Raw genomic sequence first — 24,740 nt, 5'->3', positions numbered from 1 at the left:
GATAGAATCGGAGACAGAGAAATATGGATATAGAGACAGAACATGAAAAGAAAGGAAAGAAAACCAGTGGTAAAGTCAACTGAAAACCCTTCTGGAAGAGGAGTTACATTTCATTACGGAGAAAGGCATTTTATGTCTGGAGGTTGCAAATCACATTTGGGGGGGGGGGGGAACCCACTCATTCTTACTTCACCTGAGAAGGTGATGTTGAAACCTTCGTAGGACATGGAGAAGTCTGAGATGAAGCGAATCTGTGCTGTGAAGTTTCCATACAGACCAGCCCCGATGGGCGCAGGGAGCCGTGAGCCCGTCAGACGTTTCAGCGGTTGGGTAAAGCTGCCGTTTTCCGTGATGAGCAGGTAATCATGGCCGTTCTCCAAGTGGAAGGTGTGAAATGTGAAAAACACCCCTGTAAGAATTAGCACAGGAGGGAGAACAAAGCAGAGGCTGGGTTTTGGGTCTGCACTGGTTAATTCCAAACTGAAACCTGTCCCTCATGTCTAATGTGACCATTTATTTTTTCCTCAAAACGGGACAGGGACACTCCTCCCCCACCTCCTGGATCCTCCCCTGAAACCCCCATACCCTGGTTTCCTACTTACTAATATTATGTTACTGGGCCACAGTTTCCTTAGCCTGCCTCATTCTAATGCTTCTGATCCATCCCCCTTTAGTAGCTAGAAAGCTTGGGTGTAGGACCAGAGGATGGTCTCGTTGTTCATTACCTGAGCACATACAAAGCTAGGGTCGTGCGTCAAGAAACAGCCCAGTTGCAAAGCCCTAAGAAGAAAAGCTTTGCTGCATGCCTGGCCATCCGTGCACACATCTGTAAAAGTACTCCAGAGTTGGGAGAATGTTGCACTTGTCACAGGCAGCCGCAGTTACATTACATTAGTGATTTCTATTCCGCCATTACCTTGCGGTTCAAGGCGTATTACAAAAGGAGTTATCTGGCCATTTCCAGAGGAATTGAAGAGTAGAGCGAGTTGCTTCAGAGAATTGGGACGACTCTTGCGGTGTTAGTTTGTCTTCAAGTATTTCTTGAAGAGCATGGTTTTTATTTCTTTTCTGAACGATTTGTAGTCTGGGGTCATTATCAGTAAATTGGAGAGTTGGTAGGCTAGTTTTGCTGCTTGTGTGGCTAGAAGGCCATCGTACAATTTTCTTCGTTTGACGTCTCTGATTGGGGGGATGCGTGAACGGTTTGTGGGTTCTCCTATGTCTGGTTGAGGTAGTTTGGATTAGGCGGTTGTTTAGGTAGCCTGGGCTGTCTCTGTTTATGGTTTTAAATAGTAGGCAGTAGAATTTGAATTGTACTCTTGCTTGAATTGGGAGCCAGTGTGAATCGAGGTATGCCGCCGTGATGTGGTCATGCTTCCTCAGTGAATAGATAAGTCTTAGCGCTGTGTTTTGAACTGTTTGTAGTTGTTTTACCATTAATCCCATTTTATCATTAATCCATTAATCCCACTTTCTTGGAATTCCTCAAATCTTAATTCCACCAGACCTACCCAAAAATCGAAACTATCCTTCCCCTCATTAAAAGGCATTTTCCACCCAGGAAAACTGGGTTCTTCCCTCCCCTTCAGATTCATCGAGCTCTGGAACAACCTTCCCTTCCCTCTTCGAAACCTGAGTGCCCTCCAACCCTTCCGCAAACATCTGAAAACCTGGCTTTTCTCCAAAACCTAACACTCCCCCCTCTTCTGACATCCTAGCCCTCTAACACTCTTTTCTCCTCTGATCTTCATCTAGCCCTTCCTTGGAGTTCCTTTCCCATTATAATTCCTGTAAACCGTGCCGAGCTCTACAACCATGGAGATGGTGCGGTATACAAACCCAAGGTTTAGTTTAGTTTAGTTTGTGGGGCAGGGGAGATAAGAGTATGTTGCAGAAGTCTAGAAGACCCAGGACTAGGGACTGGATCAAGAGCTGGAATTGTGTTCTTGTAGTAAAAGCTGCATGAACACCCCCTCTACCCAATGTACCCCGACCTAGGTGATCCTCCCCCCATTAAATCAGGAAACAGAGGGTTGGAGTCAAGGGCCAATACTCAGATAGACAATGGGTCATGAGCGGAGTTCCGCAGGGGTCGGTGCTGGGACCTCTACTATTCAATATATTTATTAACGATCTGGAAACGGGGACAAAATGTGAGGTTATCAAATTTGCTGATGACACCAAACTCTGCAGCAGGGTTAGAAACACGGAAGACTGTGAAGACCTACAAAAGGACCTAACGAGACTGGAAGACTGGGCAAAAAAGTGGCAAATGAGTTTTAACGTGGAGAAATGCAAGGTCATGCATGTAGGGAAAAAGAACCCGATGTTCAACTACAAAATGGGGGGAACACTGCTAGGGGTGAGTAACCTGGAAAGGGACTTGGGGGTGATGGTCGACTCATCACTGAAACCATCGGCGCAATGTGCGACAGCCTCAAAGAAAGCAAACAGAATGCTGGGCATCATCAAAAAGGGTATCACAACCCGGAAGAAGGAAGTCATCATGCCGCTGTATCGCGCAATGGTGCGCCCGCACCTGGAGTACTGTGTTCAATACTGGTCGCCGTACCTCAAGAAGGACATGGCGGTACTCGAGGGAGTGCAGAGGAGGGCGACTAAGCTGATAAAAGGTATGGAAAATTTTCCATACGCTGACAGGTTAAAAATGCTGGGGCTGTTCTCCCTGGAGAAGAGGAGACTTAGAGGGGACATGATAGAAACCTTCAAAATCCTTAAGGGCATAGAGAGAGTAAATAAGGACAGATTCTTCAAACTGAGGGGAGCCACAAGCACTAGGGGTCACTCAGAGAAATTGAAAGGGGACAGGTTTAGAACAAATGCTAGAAAGTTCTTTTTTACGCAGAGGGTGGTGGACACATGGAACGCGCTTCCGGAGGAAGTGATAGGCCAGAACTCTGTACAGGGGTTCAAGAAGGGTTTGGATAGGTTCCTGGAGGATAAAGGGATAGAGGGGTACAGATAGAACTTGAGGTAGGTTATAAAAGTGGTCAGAAACCACTTCACAGGTCGCAGACCTGATGGGCTGCCGCGGGAGCGGACCGCTGGGCGAGATGGACCTCGGTCTGACCCAGTGGAGGCAACTTCTTATGTTCTTATGACACACTATGTCTAATGGTTTAAAGAGCAGGTTAGAAGACACAAAGTTAGGCAGGCAGGCTCAGATTGATGGAAAGTGCGAAGAAGACCGGAGTAACACTTTACTTCTCTCCCCCTTCCCCCACGCAGCCTCCAGAGAAGAAAGGCGCTTCAAAGAGGGAGAAATTTTTCTCTTTTTTCTACCTTTCTGCACGAAGTCTTGTATGCAGAGGCATATCTTCTCCGGCTGCTGGGCCTTCAGAAAATCTTCCTTCTCTAAACCCTGGCTACCAGCCACATCCTGCTCCTGGCTTCCCCCTCTCTTCCTGCCCATGCAGGACATAGCATCTGCTCCGATGGGACCCGCCACACCTCCTCCGCTTCCACCCACGGGACTCCTTTAATGCCTGCCCTTAGGGGCGGTACTCGGAACACAAGAGCCAATCCGCGTACTCATTCCCACCCAGCTTGGTGCTCAGTCACCGAGCCCCCTTTTACAAAGCCGCGTAGAGGTTTCTACCTCGATCGACTCGCGTTGCCTTTAGATCGCCTGTCCCGTTGTCCCCACACACAGCTTCGGGACACTCTTTCTGAAAACGGGAGAAAACGAGAGGGCACTCTCTAAAGTTGAAAGGGGATCGATTCCGTACAAACGTAAGGAAGTTCTTCTTCACTCAGGGAGTGATAGAACGCTCTTCCAGAGGCTGTTATAGGTGAAAACACCCTCCAGGGATTCAAGACGAAGTTAGACAAGTTCCTGCTGAACAAGGATGTACGCAGGTTGGGCACTGGTCTTTGACCAGAGGGCCACCGCGTGAGCGGACTGCTGGGCACGATGGACCACTGGTCTGACCCAGCAGCGGCAATTCTTATGTTCTTATTTTGGCGTCCCGAAGCTGTGTGTGGGGACAACAGGACATATGGTCACATTACTCAAGCCCCCTTCTTTATGATGGTGCTTTGGACACTCTTAGCTTCATCCGTTCACCTTCTCCCGCCTCCCAAGATTGTTTCACTCTCAAATTCAGTTGCTGCTTCCTGCCAGGCTGGAGAATTTGAAAGACACAAGCTTTTCTCTGCTGTCTCTGTTGCTGGTGGGTTGGGATTTCATTTGCACTAAATTTAAGACAGGCGGAGGTTCTATTAACAGTTCAATGAGATTTAATGCAGTTTGGAATTCTAGAGATTTCCATTTGACATGTACCGTATTACTTAGCTGTTTCCCAGAACGGAGCTCAGGATGAGTTATAGCCAAGTACATACAAGTTATTTCTCTGTCCAAAGGATTTGCAGCCTGGGTCGTACCTGATGCGACAGGGTGAAGCGGCTTCCCCAGAGTCACAAAAAGGGCCAGTTGGGGAGAAGGGTTTTGAACCCTGACTTCCTGGTTCTCTGCAATCACTCCTCATAGAGGGGGGTGGGGTGGGGGTGGGTTTCTGTACCAGATATGTGTCATCAATGTAGGATTAAATTGGGTGACTCCCCAGCTGATAACTACACTGCTTACATTTAAAAATCAACATGGAGGAATCAATTACATCATTTATTTTTATTTGAGAGTTGGGAGGTTCGAGGTTCGCCTAAAAAAACTCGTCTTTTTATGGAGGTTTGGGATCCTTATATTCAGAATCTTTCACCAAAAATACGAAGTTTGGTTATCAATGATTTATTATGAAAATTAGGTTTACTAATTACATTCCAGTTATTTATTTTAATTCTTTATTTTTGTCAACTTTCATCCAGGGTGAGGGATTTCATTTAGGGGAAGATAGTGGGTAGGGGGATGGAATTAAGGGGGGTGTAGATAAGATTGAATTAATTTATATGGAAATTAAATTTGAAAGAATGATTTAAATTTGTATGAAATTTATTGTAATTCTTATTGTATTGAATGTATTTTTGTATTATCCTATTGTACTGATTATTTGATTCTTTCAATAAAAAATTGTTATACATAAAAATCAACAAATATGACATCCGGCCTGGGTATATTGAAATTCAAACATTAAACTAAACTAAACCTTCAGTTTGTATACCACATCTTGTAGAGCTCGGCACGGTTTACAGGGAATGGTAAAGAGAAGGAACTCCAATGAGGGATACAGGACAGTATAGAGAAAGTTTAGAGGGACTTAGTATAATAAAGAAGAGGAAACATTACATTTTTGAGAATAGCCAAGTTTTCAGATGTTTTCGGAAAAGTTGGAGGGCGCCCAGATTCCAAAGTGAGGTAGAAAGGTTGTTCCAGAGCTCTGTAATTCTGAAGGAGAGGGATGCCCCTAGTTTTCCTGCATGGGATATGCCTTTGAATGAGGGGAAGGATAGTTTGAATTTTGGGGTGGATCTGGTGTTGTTAGGATTCGAGGAATTCCAAGATAGTGGGATGAGGGGAGGAAGGATGCCGTGTAGGATCTTGAAAGTTAGGCTAGCGCATTTAAAGTGGAATCTTTGTGTTTATTCTTTATTGAAAGCTTCTGTATTGCTATTAATGACTGGGGAGTCAATTCAGAGCGGTTGATAGGAGCTTCTGTAAAGGTGTTACAATACAGAGTTAGCGTTTTCAATACAGACACATTTATACCATAGTAACTCATCCTACGTATATCCACATATAGCTGGTTAATGGATGTTGCCTTTGCTCCGGCCTCAGCTGGCTACTCACCTTTGCCGTGTGACGTCTCTATCACCCAGGTGCAGTTCAAGTTATTAGGATAGAAGTCAGGAAAGCCTGGAGATAAGATGGTCCCACTGGCCCCCTGGGTATATCCACCACACAGAGCTGCAGAAAGCGAAATGAAACACAAGAGTCACTCACAGCTAAGGGAGGAAGGAATTGGGGAAGGCAAGGTCTTACTGCAAAAGGGTGACCCAAAAGAGGCACGGTCGGGGCTAGAGTTAAGAACGAGCCGTTTTGTTAAAATGTTACTGGTTCCCATGCACAAAGCCCAAAATAGAGTTTTCTCTTCTTTTTGCAGGTTCTGGGCTACTTTTTCCAACAGTGACTGAGATTTGCAAACATGTTAACTTGGGAGCACTTTCTGCCTCTTATTTAGGGGGAACTAAATACTCTGCGTCAGCCCTGTTAGTGCACAGTATGGTGAATGTACGAAATAACACTTCCACGCTCATTCCCTGCCCAAGAAAATAACAAACAGGACAAAGCTGGCAAGTCCCTCCTCTCTGTGCCCTTCTCTTCAACTGCCAACTCCAGACTCCGCCCCTTCTGCCTTGCTGCACCGTATGCTTGGAACAAGCTGCCCGAATCCCTTCGGCGGGCTCCGTCTCTGGCAGTGTTCAAGGCCTACTTAAATGCCCACCTCTTCGAGAGTGCGTTCCACATCCCTGACCTTATAGATCATGTCTATCTGTCCAAGTTAGATAGCGAGCTCTTCCGAGCAGGCACCGTCTGTAAATGTCAAAATGTTTTTTTTTTTGTTTTTTTTAAACAAATGTAATTTTATCCTAGTAATCCTTATGTATTTTTTATTGTCTGTGGATATGTCTTTATGTCTATTGTTTAAATAATTTATTTCCCCAAATTTTAATTTTTGTAATACGCATTGAAAATATTTGATATTGCGTGTAAATCAAAATCTTAATAAACTTGAAACTACAGTGCTACGTACGCTTTTCAGCGCTATAGTAGTGATAAATAGTAGCAGTAGAGTGCGTGATTAATGTGTGCTAGGGTAACCAGATGTCCGTGAAAACCCAGACATGCCCTCTTTTTAGAGGACTGTCTGGGCTCCCGGCTGGACTTTCCAAACCCTGACTTTTGTCCGGGTCTTGGGAAGCCCCGACAAGCTCTGGCTGCATCTGGAGGGCCTCCGAGCTCGTCCATTTGTTTACTGACAGAAGGACGGATAAAGAAAGGAACCTCGTTCTACAGGAAACTCACAACTGCTGTCCTCACTCTCTTGATGCAAATTTGAAGTGTCTGATTTGAACATGTTGACTTTGATAAGCCCAAATTCTGGGACTGAGCGCTGTGTGTTCTTTGGGCTGAAGCTTTCCAGACTCGTGAATGTGTCCGAGACAAGGAGCGGGCTTTATCGTCCCCAGAGCTTCTGCTCTAGTCCTTACCTTCACAGCTAGGCAGGGGCCGGCTCCACTGGAAATTAGGCTCGCACTCCAGGGCTTCATTGCTGCTGAGCGTGTACCCTGGGTCGCAGCTGAAGGTCACCAGTGCCCCGACATAAAACTCATTCCCGTGGCGTTGGCCATTCACTGGAATGCCAGGATCCAAGCAGTGATCTGACTGGAGTTTCACAGCTGGAACAGAGATGGGAGACTTTGACCGGAAGAAATGTCCATTAATTTGAGAGATTCGCGGGCAGTGGACCCTAAGAGTTAGTCCTTTTGTTTTTAATGTATCTTAGATATGAACGATGAGACCAGCCCCCTCTTTTACAAAACTGCGATAGCAGTTTCTCGCACGGGGAGCCATGTTGAATGGCCCGCGCTGCTCCCGACACTCATAGGAACTCAATGAGTGTCAGGAGCAGCGTGGCTCCCCGCGCTAGAAACTGCTATCGCAGTTTCGTAAAAGGAGGCCTAGGTTTTTTCTTTATATTAAGGAGTCCGTTTCAGTTTTTAACCTTGTATTTTGTATGTCATCAATCCACTTAGAACTTTCAAATTTTAATAAACGTAAAGATAACGGAAGGCAGAGATTTTGCATCAGAATAGAACAGTGTGACAACAACACAACTGAAGGCACAGACACCACTGAACAGCTGGAGCCCATGAATGAGAACGACGATACAGAAGATGGAGGTGTTGCATTACCCACCTGGACATAGGCAATTCTGGTCCTCAAGAGCCGGAGCCAGGTCAGGTTTTCAAGATCTCCAAAATAAATATGCATGAGATAGATTTGCATCTCAAGGAGGCAACGCATGCAAATCCACCTCATACATATTCATTGTGGATATCCTGAAAACCCAACCTGGCTGCGGCTCTTGAGGACCGGAATCACCTACCCCTGTCCTGGGCAATGCTAAGGGGAGGGGAGAGAGAATGCTCCTATACCAGGGGTAGGCAATTCCATCCTCGAGAGCCGGAGCCAGGTCAGCTTTTCAGGATCTCCACAATAAATATGCATGAGATAGATTTGCATCTCAAGGAGGCAGTGCATGCAAATCCATCTCGTACATATTCATGGTGGATATCCTGAAAACCTGACCTGGCTCGGGCTCTCGAGGACTGGAATTGCCTACCCCTGACATAGGTAATGCCGTACACATGCTGACAATTTTTTGCTTAGTTTGCCCAGTTGTCCGTGCACTTTTCTGTTTATTGCAGATTTGATATCCCACATAATGCAAAAGGTCAAAGCGGCTTTACAAATGTAAAAAGCAATTAGGTACCTGAAAACCTTTCCTATCTGTCCCGAAGGCTCACAGTCTGGCTAAGGCACCTGATTGAAAAGGAAAGATAGCATAAAATTTATAGAATAAATAGAGTAAAAGAAATAATTCAAAATCAAGGAGAGAAAAAAAAAGAACAGAGATAAGGGAAATGGTTGACATTTTGGGCTTCTTTTACGAAGGTGCGCTAGGTTTTTAGTGCACGCACAAAATTATCGCGCTTAGCCAAAAATCTACTGCCTCCGTGGCTAGTGTACCTTTGTAAAAGGAGCCCTTTATGATTTTTAAGGTCAAGACAGTGAAAAAGGTTTTGGGGATATTCTTCCCTGGTTTCCAGATATTGACTGACCCTGGAATTGTCTGCCTAGGAGAGATTTCAGGCCTCTCTCGGGATGAGCTACGATCATCTGTTTATCGTTCTAACTTTACCTGGATAGCGATATGGCGAATGAACTTAATATGGCCACTTAGGGGCTGATTCTAGAAAGGTCACTTAAGTTCACTAGCATAATCCCCTTAACAGGCTCGATAATTGCTAAAAAAATAATAATAATAATAATACTAATTGGATGAAAGGCTCTTATCGCATAGCGATTAACGGCACTGAATGCCTAAATGGGCATTTCTAAGGGCACAGTGTGACTTAGGCCTTTAAAACACTGGTCTACATTTCAGGCGCCTACGTTTTTACGTAGGCGCCGCTAGCCAAAATTCTGTAAACGGCGCCTTAGTGGGGTTAACATGCGGCTGGCGCCATTTTTTTAGGCATCAGCCAATATAGGCGCCGTTTACAGAATCAACCCCTAACCGAATAATGCTGGAAATCACCCTCACTCCTGCCGCTGGCTCTATGTGAAAGGTTACTCGGTTCTCTTTAATAACTTTCAGCGGTATTTTCTGGATATTCTCTCTGAATAGAGCTGACTGGCTCCGGCCTGCGCCACTTATCTGTGCAGAAAGTGCTGGAAAAATCAGGCGTGGAGCATGCCGTTCCAGCTGTTCTTGAAAGAAGTCCATCAGGAGGCTCCCCTTTGTGCTAACGCTCTCACTCGGAAGATTGAGGCCTAATGAACCGACTTACTTTCATAGCGGATTTGAAAGCCAATGTCCGAATGGCTCTTGTCTGTTGAGAAGAGGAGGTAGAGGAAGTTGCTGGTGCTGATCAGGAACTGGGGCACTTGGGTACCATCATAGATCCCGATCAATGGAGACGAATAGGAGCGACCGTCTCTCACTTCCAGCGTGTCGTAATTCACCTCCGTTTTGAATCTGCAACAGAAACAGAGGCTGCACGCTAAAGGAGAGTGAAAGGGCTGGACTGGGGACCTCAGCTGGCGGCGAAGGTTCATCTCTGACATCTAGGAGCAGTGGCATAGTAAGGGGGTGTGGACCGCCCTGGGCGCCAGCACACCTTCTCCTCCCACGTGTGTGACCCCCCTTCCCTTATACCTCTAGCAAAAACTTTAACCTGCTCCTTGTGACCGCGGCGTCTCTCCCACTGATGCCACTTCCGGGTGCCGCACATCGAAGTGATGTCAGCAGGAGACGACGGGGTGGTGAGGAGCACGTTGAAGTTCTTGTTGCTTGCAGCGGTGAACAATTGGAGGTACGGGGGGAGGGAGGGGGGTTCACATGCGGCAGGAGGGAGCAGGGGGACGAAGGGCGCATCTCACCCTCGCTATGCCACTGCGTGGGAGACACGTGACGTGTCTTCAGTTCTCAGAGCTCCGAACCTGCAGGTCTTGGATGTAAATTCGACTCGTCATATTTCCAAATCTGAGCTGAAGGCGAATGACTCAACGCCGCCCTAGAGGGTGGGCTGGTCCCGAGAAAGGCTGAACCCAGGACCCCTTTAGACTAGGCTACCATATGAATGGACCATTGCATGAAAGCTGAGATTTATTCTGCCTCTACTGCATGCGTACAAATGTGAATGGGGACCCGAGTAGGGTGCAAAAATGGCATCTGCCACCCAACCCAATCAGAAGGGAATTCTGTATAAAGGGGGCTTCCACTTAGATGTGTCACTTACTCGCCCGCTTGCCCATCGCACTATTCTGTACCCTCATGCACAATTGACAAGGGGGTTCATCTCAAGGAATCCTGTCAGATGACGGATCTAGGCTCACCCTCCTATGCCTGCCATTGACTTGGCATAAGCAGGCACCTCTTCTTTTAAGGGCGTCAAGGCATCCTTAAAGACTCGGGGCACCAGAAAGGAGATTCTAATTTACAAAATGGCCGCTTAGGTCTCTTGATCGGATGAGGAAGCCTTGATTTCGATAACCACCTGTCGAAAGTGATCTTGATGGGGTATCCCGGTTGTGCTTCTACAACCCACGCACAGTGTAGGGAGTCCTTGTAGAACCCAGGCCAGCCCGGAGACAAGATCATTCCACTGGGAGATGTCAGATGCCCACCACACGGAGCTAAGAAAGAAACAGAGAAGAAGTCACAGAGCTCAATAGACTTTATCAGGTTAACACTAAAAGATGTCTCCAGGCGTCTTGGTGGGGGCACTGATACCTCTCTGCCCCCAATGCTACACTTGCTCCTTCCCTTCCCCCTCATACCTCTTTAAATCTTTGCCAGTACAAGCAATTTCTCTGGCCTGTCTCCCTTCAGAAATCACTTCCGGTTCACAGGGCCAGGAAGTGACATCAGAGGGAAAGCCAATGCCGACATGAACAGCAGACCAGAGAAGCTGCTCGCTCAGGCGAAGATTTAAAGAGGTATGAAGGGAGGGCACGGAAGGACCGGTGAGGGGAGGAGGGTGCCACCACTCCTACCCTCACTATGCCACTGTCTCCAGGTAGGCCTGCTCACAATTTCCTGTTCCTTTGCATTATTGGTGACCTGTAGCGTAGGTGGCCTGAGCACCAGTGCTGAAACTGTACTGGTTATATTTCAGGAAGACCGCTCTTATTGTACATGAAATTAATCAAAGAACGCCTCACAGAGATTCACAATATGCACTTTGAAGCATCCACACTCCAGATGCTCCATTCCTCTCATCTGCCATCAAAGGTGTGCAATTGTTGGCTGAGAATACAAAAGTCTGAAGTGCCTTATTGTTTTCAGAAAACGGTTTTGTGTCACCAAAAGGATTTCATGAAATCGCACGTTTTCCAGTCGAGTGCCATTAGGAGGCCTGAAAGAAGCGGGGAACCCTTGCTAGCCCTTGAATCAGACCTAGCGTCGGCTGTCAGCCTGCTCAACTTTAAAATCCCACGGGGAGGCTAGACCCGATTGGCGCTTGCCATGCAGGTGATGAAAACCTGGACCTCACACAGGGAGGTGGAAATAAACTCTGGGAGATGCTGTAAAGACATACCGCTGCCATACATCGGGGGTGTCAGAGTCCTTCCTCGAGGGCCGCAATCCAGTCGGGTTTTCAGGATTTCCCCAATGAATATGCATGAAATCTATTTGCATGCACTGCTTTCATTGTATGCTACTAGATCTCATGCATATTCATTGGGGAAATCCTGAAAACCCTACTGGATTGTGGCCCTCGAGGAGGGACTCTGACACCCCTGCCATACATCTTTTCTCCTTATAATGACTGATCTCTATCCAATACGCTCTCTAGAATCCAATTGCTAATGTAATAACTGACCCCAAATCTTATTGCAAGCCGCAATGATTCCTTGCTGACAATTGCGGGATACAATAAACTAAACGTATGATCTGGTATCTGCTCTGTCTGATCTAAAAAAGGTGAAATCCAAATCCAGGCTAAAAGCCCACTTTTACGAGGCTGCTTTTAACTCGTAATGCCAACCCACGGCTTCAGAAAATTACTCAAAACCTACCTATTCAGCAAACAAGACCCCTAACGCCCCCCCCCCCCGCTTACATTACCACTTCGCCCCCCCTGCTTCCCCCCCCAGCTCTTCTCCTCCCCCACAATAGCTTCTCTCTTCCCTATCTTCCACAACCTCCCGTCATCCTCTGTCAAGTTCGGTTAAAACTTGTTATATATCTGATAAATTGTTGTAAATCTGCTTGTTAACTCAGATGCTAATCTAATTGATGTAAACCGCCTAGAACTCACCGGGTATGGCGGTATATAAGAATAAAATTATTATTATTATTATGTCACTCCCTCTGAAATCCCCTATCCCGATTATCCTGTTCATCAATTTATTCGACTGTAAGCTCTATCGAGCAGGGATTGTCTCTTTGATATGGCTAACGCAATGTACAGTGCTGCAGAAATGATAAGCAGTAATAGCGGCAGTAGTGAACGAATTCCTCCCCCCCCGGAATTCAGAAAAGAACAATGATTGGATTGCATGAGAGAATGAGTGTGTGTTTGTGTGGTGTGTGTGTGTGTGGAGACAACACTGCGATACACACAGGAGATTAATTTCATAGCTTCAGTATTACGTATCACTTATGATACTTCAGTATCACGTATGAAGAAAGGCTAAAAAAACTGCGGATGTACTCACTGGAGGAGCGAAGAGAGAGGGGGGACATGATTGAGACCTTTAAGTATATCACGGGGCGTATAGAGGTGAAAGATGATATCTTCTGTCTTACAGGGCCCTCGGTAACCAGAGGACACTCGCTGAAAATCAGGGGAGGGAAATTTCAAGGTGATGCTAGGAAGTACTTCTTCACCGAAAGGGTGGTCGATCATTGGAACGAGCTGCCTCAGCAGGTGATTGAGGCCAATAGCGTGTCAGATTTTAAGAGAAAATGGGATATTCAAATGAGATCTATAGGGGAGTAAAAGTCAGGGAGTGGGTCATTGGTATGGGCAGACTCGATGGGCTAAGGCCCTTTTCTGCCGTCAATTTCTATGTTTCTATCTGCTATCTGGGAATGAAGGGGATGACCTAATACTGCTTATCACTTATATAGTGCTGAAAGGCATATGCAGTGCTGTACATTTAACATATAATAGGCAGTCCCTGCTCAGAAGAGCTTACAATCTAATTTAGACAGGATATTGCAGGGTTGGGGAGGTTATAGTGGCAGCAGTGAGGGGGAGTTAAGAGTTGAAAGCAGTTTCCAAAAAAGTGGGCCTTTAGCTTGGATTTGAACCCTGCCAGGGATGGGGCAACCTGTTCCAGGCAAACCATGTTGCAAGAAAGAAGGGACAGAGTCTGGCATTGGCAGTGGAAGAGAAGTGTACAGATTAGAGAATGACACAGTGACAAAATTCATCACCGTTCCCGTCCCCGCGAATAACCGCGGGAAATCATCTTCATGTCATTCTTTAAGGAGAGAGGGAAGAATCAGAATATGAATGGCCACAACCACTGATCCACAAGCTTTGCTTTGAAGAATGCTGGTGTAGAAGGACCGAGGTTGAAATAGACACTAGAAAATGATATGGGATTATTTCCCGCGGTTATCCGCAGGGACGGGAACAGTGATGAATTTTGTCACCGTGTCATTCTCTAGTACGGATAAGAAGGGCCTGATTGATGAATAGAGACCACAGGGAGGAGCATAGGGGGAGATAAGTGAAGAGAGATATTGGGGGGCTTCAGAGCGAACGCACTCGTAGGTCAGCAAGAGGAGTTTAAACTAACATAACATAACATCATACTTATAGACCGCGTTACCAAAAAGTTCTACGTGGTTTACAAAGATTATAAACACTAAACATAATCGTCTATTTGAATGAGTCATCTAGTCAGGTATTTGGAGAGCAACAATGATCGAAATTCTTTTTCATGAGAAGCTGCCTGAGATGCTAAAGAGTGATTTAGGAATTTCTTGCTTTTACAACCTTTTACAGAAGGGAAATTGAACAGAGCATGAGTTTTTCTATTGCATTTGTATTCGGAAATGGACGGGGAGCCAATGAAGTGACTTGAGGGAGGCAATGTGAGAAAAGTGGTTCTCATGGAATATGAGTCGCACAGCAGAATTTTGAACAGGTTGAAGAGGTGATAAGACGGGCGTGCGGGAGGCCCGAGAGAAGTGCGTTGCAGTAGTCTAAGCGTGGACAAGGGTTTTGCTAGTGTGTTCAGAGAAAAGAGGATGGATTTTGGTAACATTATAGAGGAGGAAGCGACAGGATTTGGCGGTTTGTTGGATCTGAGCAGAGAAGGGGAGAGAGGAGTCGAAAATCACCCCAAGGTTGCGAGCCAACGAGACAGGGAGGAGGATAGTGTTATCCACGGAAATAGAGAACGAGGAGAGGGGGGAGGTGAATTTAGGCGGAAAGATAAGTTCAGTTTTAGTCATATTCAGTTTGAGATGGGGGCGAGACATCCAAGCTTCAATGTCGGACAGGGAGGCTGAAATTCGGGCCTGAACTCCTGTAGAGATATCTGGCGTGGAGAGGTAGATCTTGGAGCTGCTTCTCTGAGATCTACACTCCCAAAGAGACACAAAAAAACTGTGCAACCAAACAGGGAACTCACATTGCCAAAGGGAGGGCTTTGTATTTGCACTTAAGGGGTTTTGAGTTTCTAATCACTGAAGTCAGTCAAGTCTTTCCTACGCTTCCAGCTCATTTTCCTGAACCTGGAGCTCTTGTGCCTCGGCACCTACCTTCACATCTTAGGACCGAGCTACTCCACACCACGTTGCCCTCTTTCAGGATGCAGGTGATGGTGTCTGAGCCGTGGGTCCTGATGAAACCTTCGTCACAGAGGAAAGACACTGAGCTGGCCAGTTGAAGGCTCTCCCCAAACCTTTTGCCGTTCACTGGAACTCCGGGATCGGGGCACTCGTTGTGTCTGAATGCTGGAGAAGGAAGCCACAAAGAGACAACAAACTTTTATCACTTGCAGGTACAGGCCAGCACCAGTGGCTCAGACCCTGCTGGAGGTTGACAAGGGACTGTGCCACAAAGAGCAGGGTTTTATACTGTTACACTGGACGCTAGGAAAGGAGAGCGTCTACATCAGTGGTCTCAAACTCAAACCCTTTGCGGGGCCACATTTTGGATTTGTAGGTACTTGGAGGGCCGCAGAAAAAAATAGTTAATGTCTTATTAAAGAAATGACAATTTTGCATGAGGTTAAACTCTTTATAGTTTATAAAACTTTCCTTTAACAGTTTTACCTTATGCAAAATTGTCATTTCTTTAATAAGACATTAACTATTTTTTCTGCGGCCCTCCAAATACTCTATTTTTTCTGCAGCACTCACATTTAAAGTTTAATATCTTTTCTCTCTCAAAACTGGCACATTTCTATTACTAAATTGAAAATAAAATCATTTTCCTACCTTTGTTTGGTAATTTCATCAGTCTCTGGTTGCACTTTATTCTTCTGACTGTGCATCCAATATTTCTTCTCTTCTTTCAGCCTCCTGTATGCTTCCTCTCCTTCAGACCTCATTCCCTCCCCTCTGGCCCTTCCCATCTGCCGTGCACATGCCCCTTCTCTTCCTCCGTAACTTCCCCGGCAGGAGCAGCATCACAACTTGTTGCCCGCATCGACGTTGGCTCTCCCTCTAACGTCACTTCCTAGTCGTGGGACCCAGAAGAAATGTCAGAGGGGAGTACCGAGGCCGGTACTGGCAAAAAGCTAGTGGTATGGTGAGGGGGGGGGGGGGCGGGGGCAAGGGAAGGTGCGTGTGTTGCAGGGAGGATTGGGGAAGCAGCAGGGTGATGGAGAGGAGGAGCAGTGCTGGCCTTCCCATCAAGACGACGCCCAGGACAGTCTGCCCACCCCCTTTCTACACCACTGTTCATGAATATTCATTAGGGCTATCTTGAAAACCCGACTGTCTCGGGGTCCCCAGGACCGGTTTGAGAACTGCAGTGTTATAACATATCATCAATATGGTGAATCATTTGAGCCAATAAAACAAAGTTTCTATCCATTTCCCACCGATGAAAAACCTCCCCAGGAGCCGACCAGAATCTCAAGATTCCTTCACCTTCATTTTCTCCGAAAGCCTTGCAAAAGAGGAATCAAGTGCAGTTTCCAGTCCACACAAATCATTAAATCCCCAAATGCTAAATGGGGGAACAGGGGGGCCCCCTGCCATCTAAACCCCCGCCTCTAACAGGCCGCAGGTGATTCACCGTCAAGATCGTTGCTGAGCCAAAAAATATGATTAAAATACAGCTCAAAAAAGCTCTCTGCAAATTCCGGTTAATGTCCCAGTTGGTGAACGGTCTTTGATCAGACTCAGTAAGCTGCCGTAACCATTTGCTGTTCTCAGAAACAGAATAAGAAGCACATTAAAACCCTTGATGTAGCTCTGTCACAGGGTGACTCTTTTCTAAAGCAATCCAGGTGCATTTATGTATTTACTGGGATTTATCAATCACCTCTATGAAGCACAGCATATGAGCTCACACGCCCTCCCAAAATAGTGAACGCTGGCACCACGCAGGGATCACGCCAAACCCTGCATGGGATTTATGAAGCTCATGGAAGAAGAGCAGTGTCTCGGCCCCTGCATTAACATTCCTTCTTTGAAATGCATCTATTTATTGGGGGTTGATTATGGATCTTTGACGCATAGATGCAAATCTGCAGAATATTGTCCAGACCGAGTAATGCTCCACTGTGCAATGTCATATCAGCTCCACAGGGTATCCTCCTATTCTCTATGGTAGAATCTCATGCAATTCTGCACCATGTGATGGGGCACAATATTACTCTCGAGTTTCTCATGCAATTCTGTAACATGTAATGTTATTTCACAGGGCACAATATTACTCTCTAGTGTCTCGTGCAGTGTGGTCTTATTCCGCAGGATATCCTGCTATTCCGTGGGGTACATAAGAATTGCCATCTCCGGATCAGACCCTGGGTCCATCAAGTCCGGTGATCCGCACACGCGGAGGCCCCGCCAGGTGTGCCCTGGCATAGATCAAAGTACCCATGTCACTGTATGCTTCCCAAAGGAGATGTGCACCTAATATACCCTTACAGTGTCACTCTATGCCACTCCTAAGGAGATGTGCATCTAGTTTATCCTAGAACGGTGGATTCTGCAATTACTTCCTCCGGGAGAGCATTCCAGGCGTCCACCACTCGCTGTGTGAAACAGAACTTCCTGATATTCGTCCTGGACCTGTCCCCCCTCAGCTTCAGACTGTGTCCTCTTGTCCGTGTCCCTGCTCTATTATGTCGAATCCTTTCAGTACAATATTATTCCTTAGTGTCTCATGAATTTCTGCACTGTGTGACATTATTCCACAGGATAGCAGTAAGTTCTGTTGAGGACATAGTGTCGTCGAAAGTCAAAAGTGATTATGGTTGCTGTTACCACAAACGCTGAACCACATGCGAAAATCTTCACCGAGAGGACACTTACTTGTGAAGGTGATGTTGAAGCCCCTTTTCTCGGTGGAATGGTCCGTCTGGAACTCCAGCCTCGCCACGTGGCCGCTGCTGGTCAGAGACGACGGGACCTGGTTCCCTGAGAAGGTGCCCAACACCGGCGACTCGGCAGTCCCTCCGTCCTTCACAGCGAGGAAATCGAACTGCGGCTCCACATCATAGTCATTGAAAGCTAGGTGGATGCGGCTCTCGGGCTTGGCTATTATTAGCCAGACACAGTGCAAGTGGTTTCCGTACTCCTCGGGGTAGTTGGGTGACAGAACGGTGCCAGAAGATGTGGTAAAGTTGAAGAAACAAGAGACTGTAAGGAAAGAGAGACACAGGGAGATTAGGAGGAACGCCCAGGACTTTTCCTAGCCATCAGCAAATACATAAGATCAGAACACATCACATCCCCTTTCCCACCAGATTCTCTCAAGTGCTCTTCCCTCGTTTTTATATAGGGCTCCTTTTCCTAAGCTGCGTTAGCGTTTTTAGCGCATGCTAAACCCGCGCCACGTGGCTAGAACTAATGCCAGCTCAATGCTGGTGTTAGCGTGTAGCGCGCGGGGTAATTTAGCACACGTTAATGCCCTAATGTGGCTTGGTAAAAGAAGCCCATAGTCTGGTGGCCTATATTCGCCTCAAAGAACCTTACGCTCCTACAACAGCAGTTATTAGTCATTCCCCCCCCCACCCCCATGATCTCCGTTCGTCGGGAAAGCCCCTCTTGTCTATACCCTTCTCTTCCACTGCCAACGCCAAACGCCGTCCCTTTTTTCTTGCCGCACCGTATGCCTGGAACAGGCTGCCTGAGTCAATACGTCGTGCACAGTCCCTAAATCCAAGCTAAAAGCTCACTTTTTTGAAACTGCTGTTAACTCTTAACTCCCACTCACTGCTGTCAGATCCCTAGACCCACCGTATCATTTCCTGTACCATTATCTCCCCAAACCTGAAATGTCCGGTCTAAATTAGATTGTAAGCTCTTCAGAGCAGGGACTGTCTATTGTATGTTAAAATGTACAGCGCTGCGTACGCTTTTTCAGCGCTATAGAAATAATAAATAGTAGACAACTTTTTCTGGACCGCCATAGGAATTCTTCATTCTGCGTTACGGCTCCTACTGTCTGGAATTCTTGGCCTTTTTACCTTCGTTCAGACAAATCATTTGTAACCTTCAAGGCACAATTAAAGGCCTACGACTTCTCTTTGGTCTTTAGCTCTTAACTTACTCCCTCCTGATGGCTACTTTTAAGAACATAAGACTAGCCTTACTAGGTCCGACCAATGGTCCATCAAGCCCAGTAGCCCGTTCTCACGCTGGCCAATCCAGGTCCCTAGTTTTTAAATTGTAAACCAGTTAGATTTGCCTTCTGGTTTTATATTTGCGGTATATTAAATAAACTGAACATATATAAAAGGCAACTCTATAAACCGACGCCTTCATTTCGACACATCAAGTCCGAGCCGTGGGCGCCAATTCCAAAGCAGCATCTGCCCACCAAGATGCCATGATAGAAAATTAGCACCTGAGTTTAGTGGTGGCTTACTCACATGACCCGAGTGACGTGTCTAGCTGATAGTATTCTATAGGTTACACGTGTCATGAGGACACACCCATGGCCTGTCCTTGCTCCGGCCACACGTACTCCCCTGTGATAGATCAGTGGTCTCAAACTCACGGCCTCCAGGTACTATTTTGAGGCCCTCGGTATGTTTATCATAATCAAAAAAGTAAAATAAAACAGTTTCTTCATCATATGTCTCTTTAGCTATAAATGACAATATTATTATTAAGACTTAGCCAAAAGGAAAGATTTATAACCAATAAAGAGTTTTACCTCCTGCAAAATTGTCATTTCGTTAATAAGACATTAATTATTTTTTCTGAGGCCCTCCAAGTACCTACAAATCCCAAATGTGGCCCTGCAAAAGGTTGGAGTTGGAGACCACTGGGCTATAGCATTTTGGTGCTGCCCTCTAGTGTGCATTCAGGGGAAACTCCCAATTATTGGCCCCGATGACATGCATACATCCAGGCACTAATTTATAGAATGACCTCCACAACAGATACCAGGATTAATCTTTGCATCTCTCAAATAAATGGATTAAGACTCAGGGCACAACCGTCACACGGTGCTCTAAGGACTAGAGATGGACAAGAAAGAGCCACGCTGCCCACTGTCTGGGCGATAAAGCAGTGATTCTGGAGTTCTCCCCCTCCTTGTCTGGTCTTCAGGCCGTGCAGGGAAATCAGTCTCAAGTACATTTCACCTCAGATATTCTGAAAACCAAATTGGATTGGGGAGGGACGACTCCAGAACCACTTAGGGAATCATTTGCCTTCAAACTCCTGGAAAAGAAGCCTTAGTGAAACTTTGCATATGTTAACACCAGCATTTCCGTGTATATAGCACATATATGCAATACTTGTAGCAAGGGAAGCTGCACTATGTGCCCCCTGCTCCCCCCCAGCTACGCCATGTGCCCCCCATGCATCCTTCTCTTCATCCCCCCATTCCCGTACCTCTTCAAATCTTTGCCAGCTACAAGCAGCATCTTTTACCGGCTACTCACAGTGGCCTCATTCTCCCCTCTGATGTCATTTCCTGGACCTTGCAAACAGGAAGTGATGTTAGAGAGAGGTAAGAGATGCTGCTTGTGTCTGGCAAATATTTGAAAAGGTACAGGGAGGATGGGGCAGGGTGAATGGGGAGGGGGGGAGGAAGAGATGTCAGTGCCCCTGCCAAGTTTCATCCCCTTTGCCTCCTTACTAAGCCAGTGCAAACCAATGAGGAATACACCACCCCAGTAAGGTCATGAAAGAAATTCGAGTAATGTCCAGGGTGTATGTGGTCTGAGTAATTTAGAATATATCGTATTAGTTTGTTCTCTTGTGTTCGGATAGATATGCATGCGGAGGGAGGAGGATTCAGGACAGTGACAGAGGTCTCCGTGCAGACCGAGTCCATCCCCCGGCACTACACTACAGTCTCCACGCAGACAGAGGAGGCCGCTCAGATGGATAAACCCTCATGCAGGAACTGTGGAGCCTCAGGGAGGAGGTGGTACGCCTGAGAAGCATCCGAGAGGATGAAGCCTACATCGACGGAGTCGTTCAGGAGCTGTCCCAAATCACAGAGCTGGCCCGCGACAAGTCCATTCTCGAGACGCCCAAATCATCAGCTTTGAAACCAACATTTGGGATACAGGAAATGGCTGGCGGCAATGACACCTGGCAGTTGGTGACCTCTTCCACAGGTAAACATAGGAGATCCCCCCCCCCCCTTTTTCAATCTCTTCATCCTCTTCTTTTTCTTCCCAACAGACCAACCCTATTGTATTCGGACATCGCCTGGCTCGCCTACTCCGCAGGGCTTTAAACTAGGTAAGTTGGGGGAGGGCACTTATTTATATCCCAGAGCAGTAAGAAACCATCCTGAGGAGGCGAGTCACACCCACACTTCTGGGTCTACGGTAGGTACGCATGTTATCCATGATAATCTAAAGGGAAATATCAATGATAATTTAGGAGTCACTCTAACCCAAAAGGGGATCTCTTCACAGGTATGGAAGGCTATGTATGTTAATGCACACAGCTTGGGCAATAAAATTCTAGAATTAGAGACTGAGATAATAAACGCTGACCTAGATGTGGTAGCAATATCAGAAACCTGGTTCACAGACTCGCATGTGTGGGATATGGCTATACCAGGCTACAATCTACTACGTCACGACAGAGAGGGCAAGTTAGGTGGAGGGGTAGCACTATACACTAAGGATAACATCAAAACTACCAGGATTACAGATGTTAGATATTCTGGGGAATCCCTCTGGGTGAATCTGGCCAGAGGAAATGAAAAATGCCTATACCTTGGTGTGATATACAGACCTCCGAAACAACAAGAAGACAAAGACTTAGAACTGATAGAGGACATAGAGAACATCACTCTACGGGGAGACACAGTGTTGTTAGGGGACTTCAACATGCCCGATGCCGATTGGAACACACTCTCCGCGACTACGTGTGGCAGTAAAAGAATTCTGAACTCCATAAAGGGTGCACGACTCAAGCAAATGGTGTTGGAGCCCACCAGGGACCAAACGATACTGGACCTGGTACTCACCAACGGAGATAGCGTCTCGGATGTCTCAGTTGGAGACACACTGGCCTCCAGCGACCATAATATGGTATGGCTTAACCTTAAGAAAGGTTTCTCAAGGTCAAACACGGCAACTAGGGTTCTCAACTTTAGAGGCACAGACTTTGACCGTATGGGAGATTTTGTCCGTCAGGAGTTACATAAACAAGCACTACCTAACAATGTGGAGGATATGTGGTCGACTCTGAAGTCCACCCTACACGAAGCAACAAACCGCTACACAAGAACAATGAGTAAACACAGGAGGAACAAAAAAAACCCAATGGTTCAGTGCAAAAATTTTGGACCTCGTTAAAAAGAAAAAAGAAGCATTTATCACCTACAAGCATAAAGGTAAACGAGAGGCGAAAGAAGACTATCTAGACAGATCTAAAGCTGTCAAAATAGCAGTCAGAGAGGCCAAACTCCAAATGGAAAAAGATCTAGCACGGAACATTAAAAAAGGAGATAAATCCTTCTTCAACTATATTAGTCACAGGAAAAGAAACAAAAACGGGATAGAATGCCTGAAGAAATCGGACGGTAGCCTTGTAGAATCAGATTCTGCCAAGGCAGAATTACTAAACGAATACTTCTGCTCAGTCTTCACCTGTGAAGCACCAGGAGCTGGTCCACTGCTTCAAACGGGAAACAACCAGAAGGACCCGTTTCAAGATTTCGAGTTTACACCCAGTTGCGTCTACTACGAACTATCAAGACTCAAAGTAGATAAAGCTATGGGACCAGACAACCTACATCCCAGAGTACTAAGAGAATTGAGTGAAGTCCTAGCAGAACCATTATCTGTTCTTTTCAATCTCTCCCTAAGCACAGGAAGAGTCCCCTTGGACTGGAAAACCGCCAACGTTATCCCACTCCACAAAAAGGGATGCAGGACAGAGACGGCAAACTACAGACCAGTGAGTCTCACGTCTATAGTGTGCAAGCTCATGGAAACACTGATCAAACGACATCTTGACATGATCCTAGACGAGGAAAACCTACGTGATCCACACCAGCATGGATTCACCCAGGGCAGATCCTGCCAATCTAACCTGATTGGTTTTTTTTGACTGGGTTAATAGGCAGCTAGATGCCGGAGAATCAATGGATGTGGTGTATTTGGACTTCAGTAAAGCTTTTGATAGCGTCCCACACCGAAGATTATTGAACAAACTGAAATCAATAGGGTTAGGGAACACTCTAACTACATGGGTTGAGGATTGGCTGAGTGATAGACTTCAGAGGGTGGTGGTAAACGGTACCCCTTCCAAAACGTCAGGCGTGATCAGTGGAGTGCCGCAGGGCTCGGTCTTGGGCCCGATTCTATTCAACTTATTCATAAGAGATATTACCCAAGGACTTAGAGGAAAGGTATCAATGTTCGCCGACGACGCCAAACTTTGCAACATAGTAGGTAAAAGCATTTTACCTGATAATATGACGCAAGATCTACTACTGCTTGAACGGTGGTCGGCAACATGGCAACTAGGCTTCAATGCTAAAAAGTGTAAGGTAATGCACCTGGGTAAGAAAAACCCGCACAGAACTTACATACTAAATGGTGAGACCTTGGCCAGGACCACGACGGAACGTGACCTAGGGGTGATCATTAGTGATGACATGAAGGTTGCAAATCAAGTGGAGAAAGCTACCTCCAAGGCAAGGCAAATGATGGGTTGTATTCGTAGAGGTTTTGTCAGCAGGAGACCTGAAGTTATGATGCCGCTATACAGGTCCATGGTGAGGCCTCACTTGGAGTATTGCGTTCAATTCTGGAGACCACACTACCGGAAGGATGTGCAGAGAATCGAGTCAGTTCAGCGAATGGCCACAAAGATGGTCTGGGGGCTCAAGGATCTCACGTATGAAGAAAGACTGAATAAACTGAGGCTGTACTCACTTGAGGAACGAAGAGAGAGGGGTGATATGATTGAAACATTTAAGTACATCACGGGCCGTATCGAGTCGGAAGAAGATATCTTCTACCTCATGGGACCCTTGACCACCAGGGGGCATCCGCTAAAAATCAGGGGAGGGAAGTTCCATAGCGACTCCAGAAAATACTTCTTCACTGAAAGAGTGGTGGATCATTGGAACAAACTCCCACTGCAGGTGATTGAGGCCAACAGCGTGTTGGACTTTAAGAGAAGATGGGATATTCACAGGGGATCCCTAGAGGAGTGAAACCAGAGGGCGGGCATTTGGAATGGGCAGACTTGGTGGGCTATAGCCCTTTTCTGCCGTCTTTTTCTATGTTTCTATGTAACCCTACGTCAATCCCTCAACTCGTCCTGAAGAACAGATTCCAGATTCTTCAAGAAGAAGCTGCCGACAAAGTACAGGAGCAGGCCCAACACGAAGAACAGGAGCAGGACCAACACGCAGCTCCACCTGATGACCGACTTCCCCCCCCAAAACGGAAGAAGCGCAGAGTTATAGTCATTGGGGACTCCATGCTGAGGGGCACCGAGGGACCAATCTGCAGACCAGATACAAACTCAAGGGAGGTTTGCTGTCTGCCCGGAGCCAAGATAAGAGACGTCACCACCAGCCTGGGAAAACTACTTACACCTCATGACCATTTTCCTATGCTTCTTATCCACATAGGTACGAATGACACTGCCAGGAACACCCTGGAGACCATCACCAGAGACTTCGGAGCCTTGGGTGTGAGGCTGAAGCAGACGGGAGCGCAGGTAGTCTTCTCATCAATCCTCCCAGTTAGAGGCAAGGGAAGAGCCAGAGATTAATGTATCCAGAGAACGAACGAATGGCTACAAGGATGGTGTCGGGATATGAACTTCGGATTCCTGGATCATGTAGAGGTGCTGCAGGGACTACAGGGATCAGACGGACTCCATTTGACCAGC

General features: G+C 46.5%; 1 protein-coding gene across 1 annotated transcript in view; it reads right to left on the bottom strand.

Moving 5' to 3' along the window:
- CSMD2 (CUB and Sushi multiple domains 2) overlaps positions 1-24,740 on the bottom strand; it is a 536,551-nt gene that overhangs the window by 122,445 nt on the left and 389,366 nt on the right. Inside the window, exons 13-19 of the mRNA XM_033956853.1 lie at positions 17,718-18,044; positions 14,988-15,182; positions 10,759-10,897; positions 9,550-9,737; positions 7,183-7,371; positions 5,762-5,878; positions 194-409 (exon numbers count right to left, since the gene is read on the bottom strand). Of these exons, the coding sequence (XP_033812744.1) occupies positions 194-409; positions 5,762-5,878; positions 7,183-7,371; positions 9,550-9,737; positions 10,759-10,897; positions 14,988-15,182; positions 17,718-18,044 (1,371 nt within the window). The remainder of the gene's footprint in view (positions 1-193; positions 410-5,761; positions 5,879-7,182; positions 7,372-9,549; positions 9,738-10,758; positions 10,898-14,987; positions 15,183-17,717; positions 18,045-24,740) is intronic.

This window comes from Geotrypetes seraphini, chromosome 8 (genome assembly GCF_902459505.1).
Source record: "Geotrypetes seraphini chromosome 8, aGeoSer1.1, whole genome shotgun sequence".
NCBI classification, from domain to species: Eukaryota; Metazoa; Chordata; class Amphibia; order Gymnophiona; family Dermophiidae; genus Geotrypetes; species Geotrypetes seraphini.
This window is presented reverse-complemented; position numbering and strand designations above follow the sequence as displayed.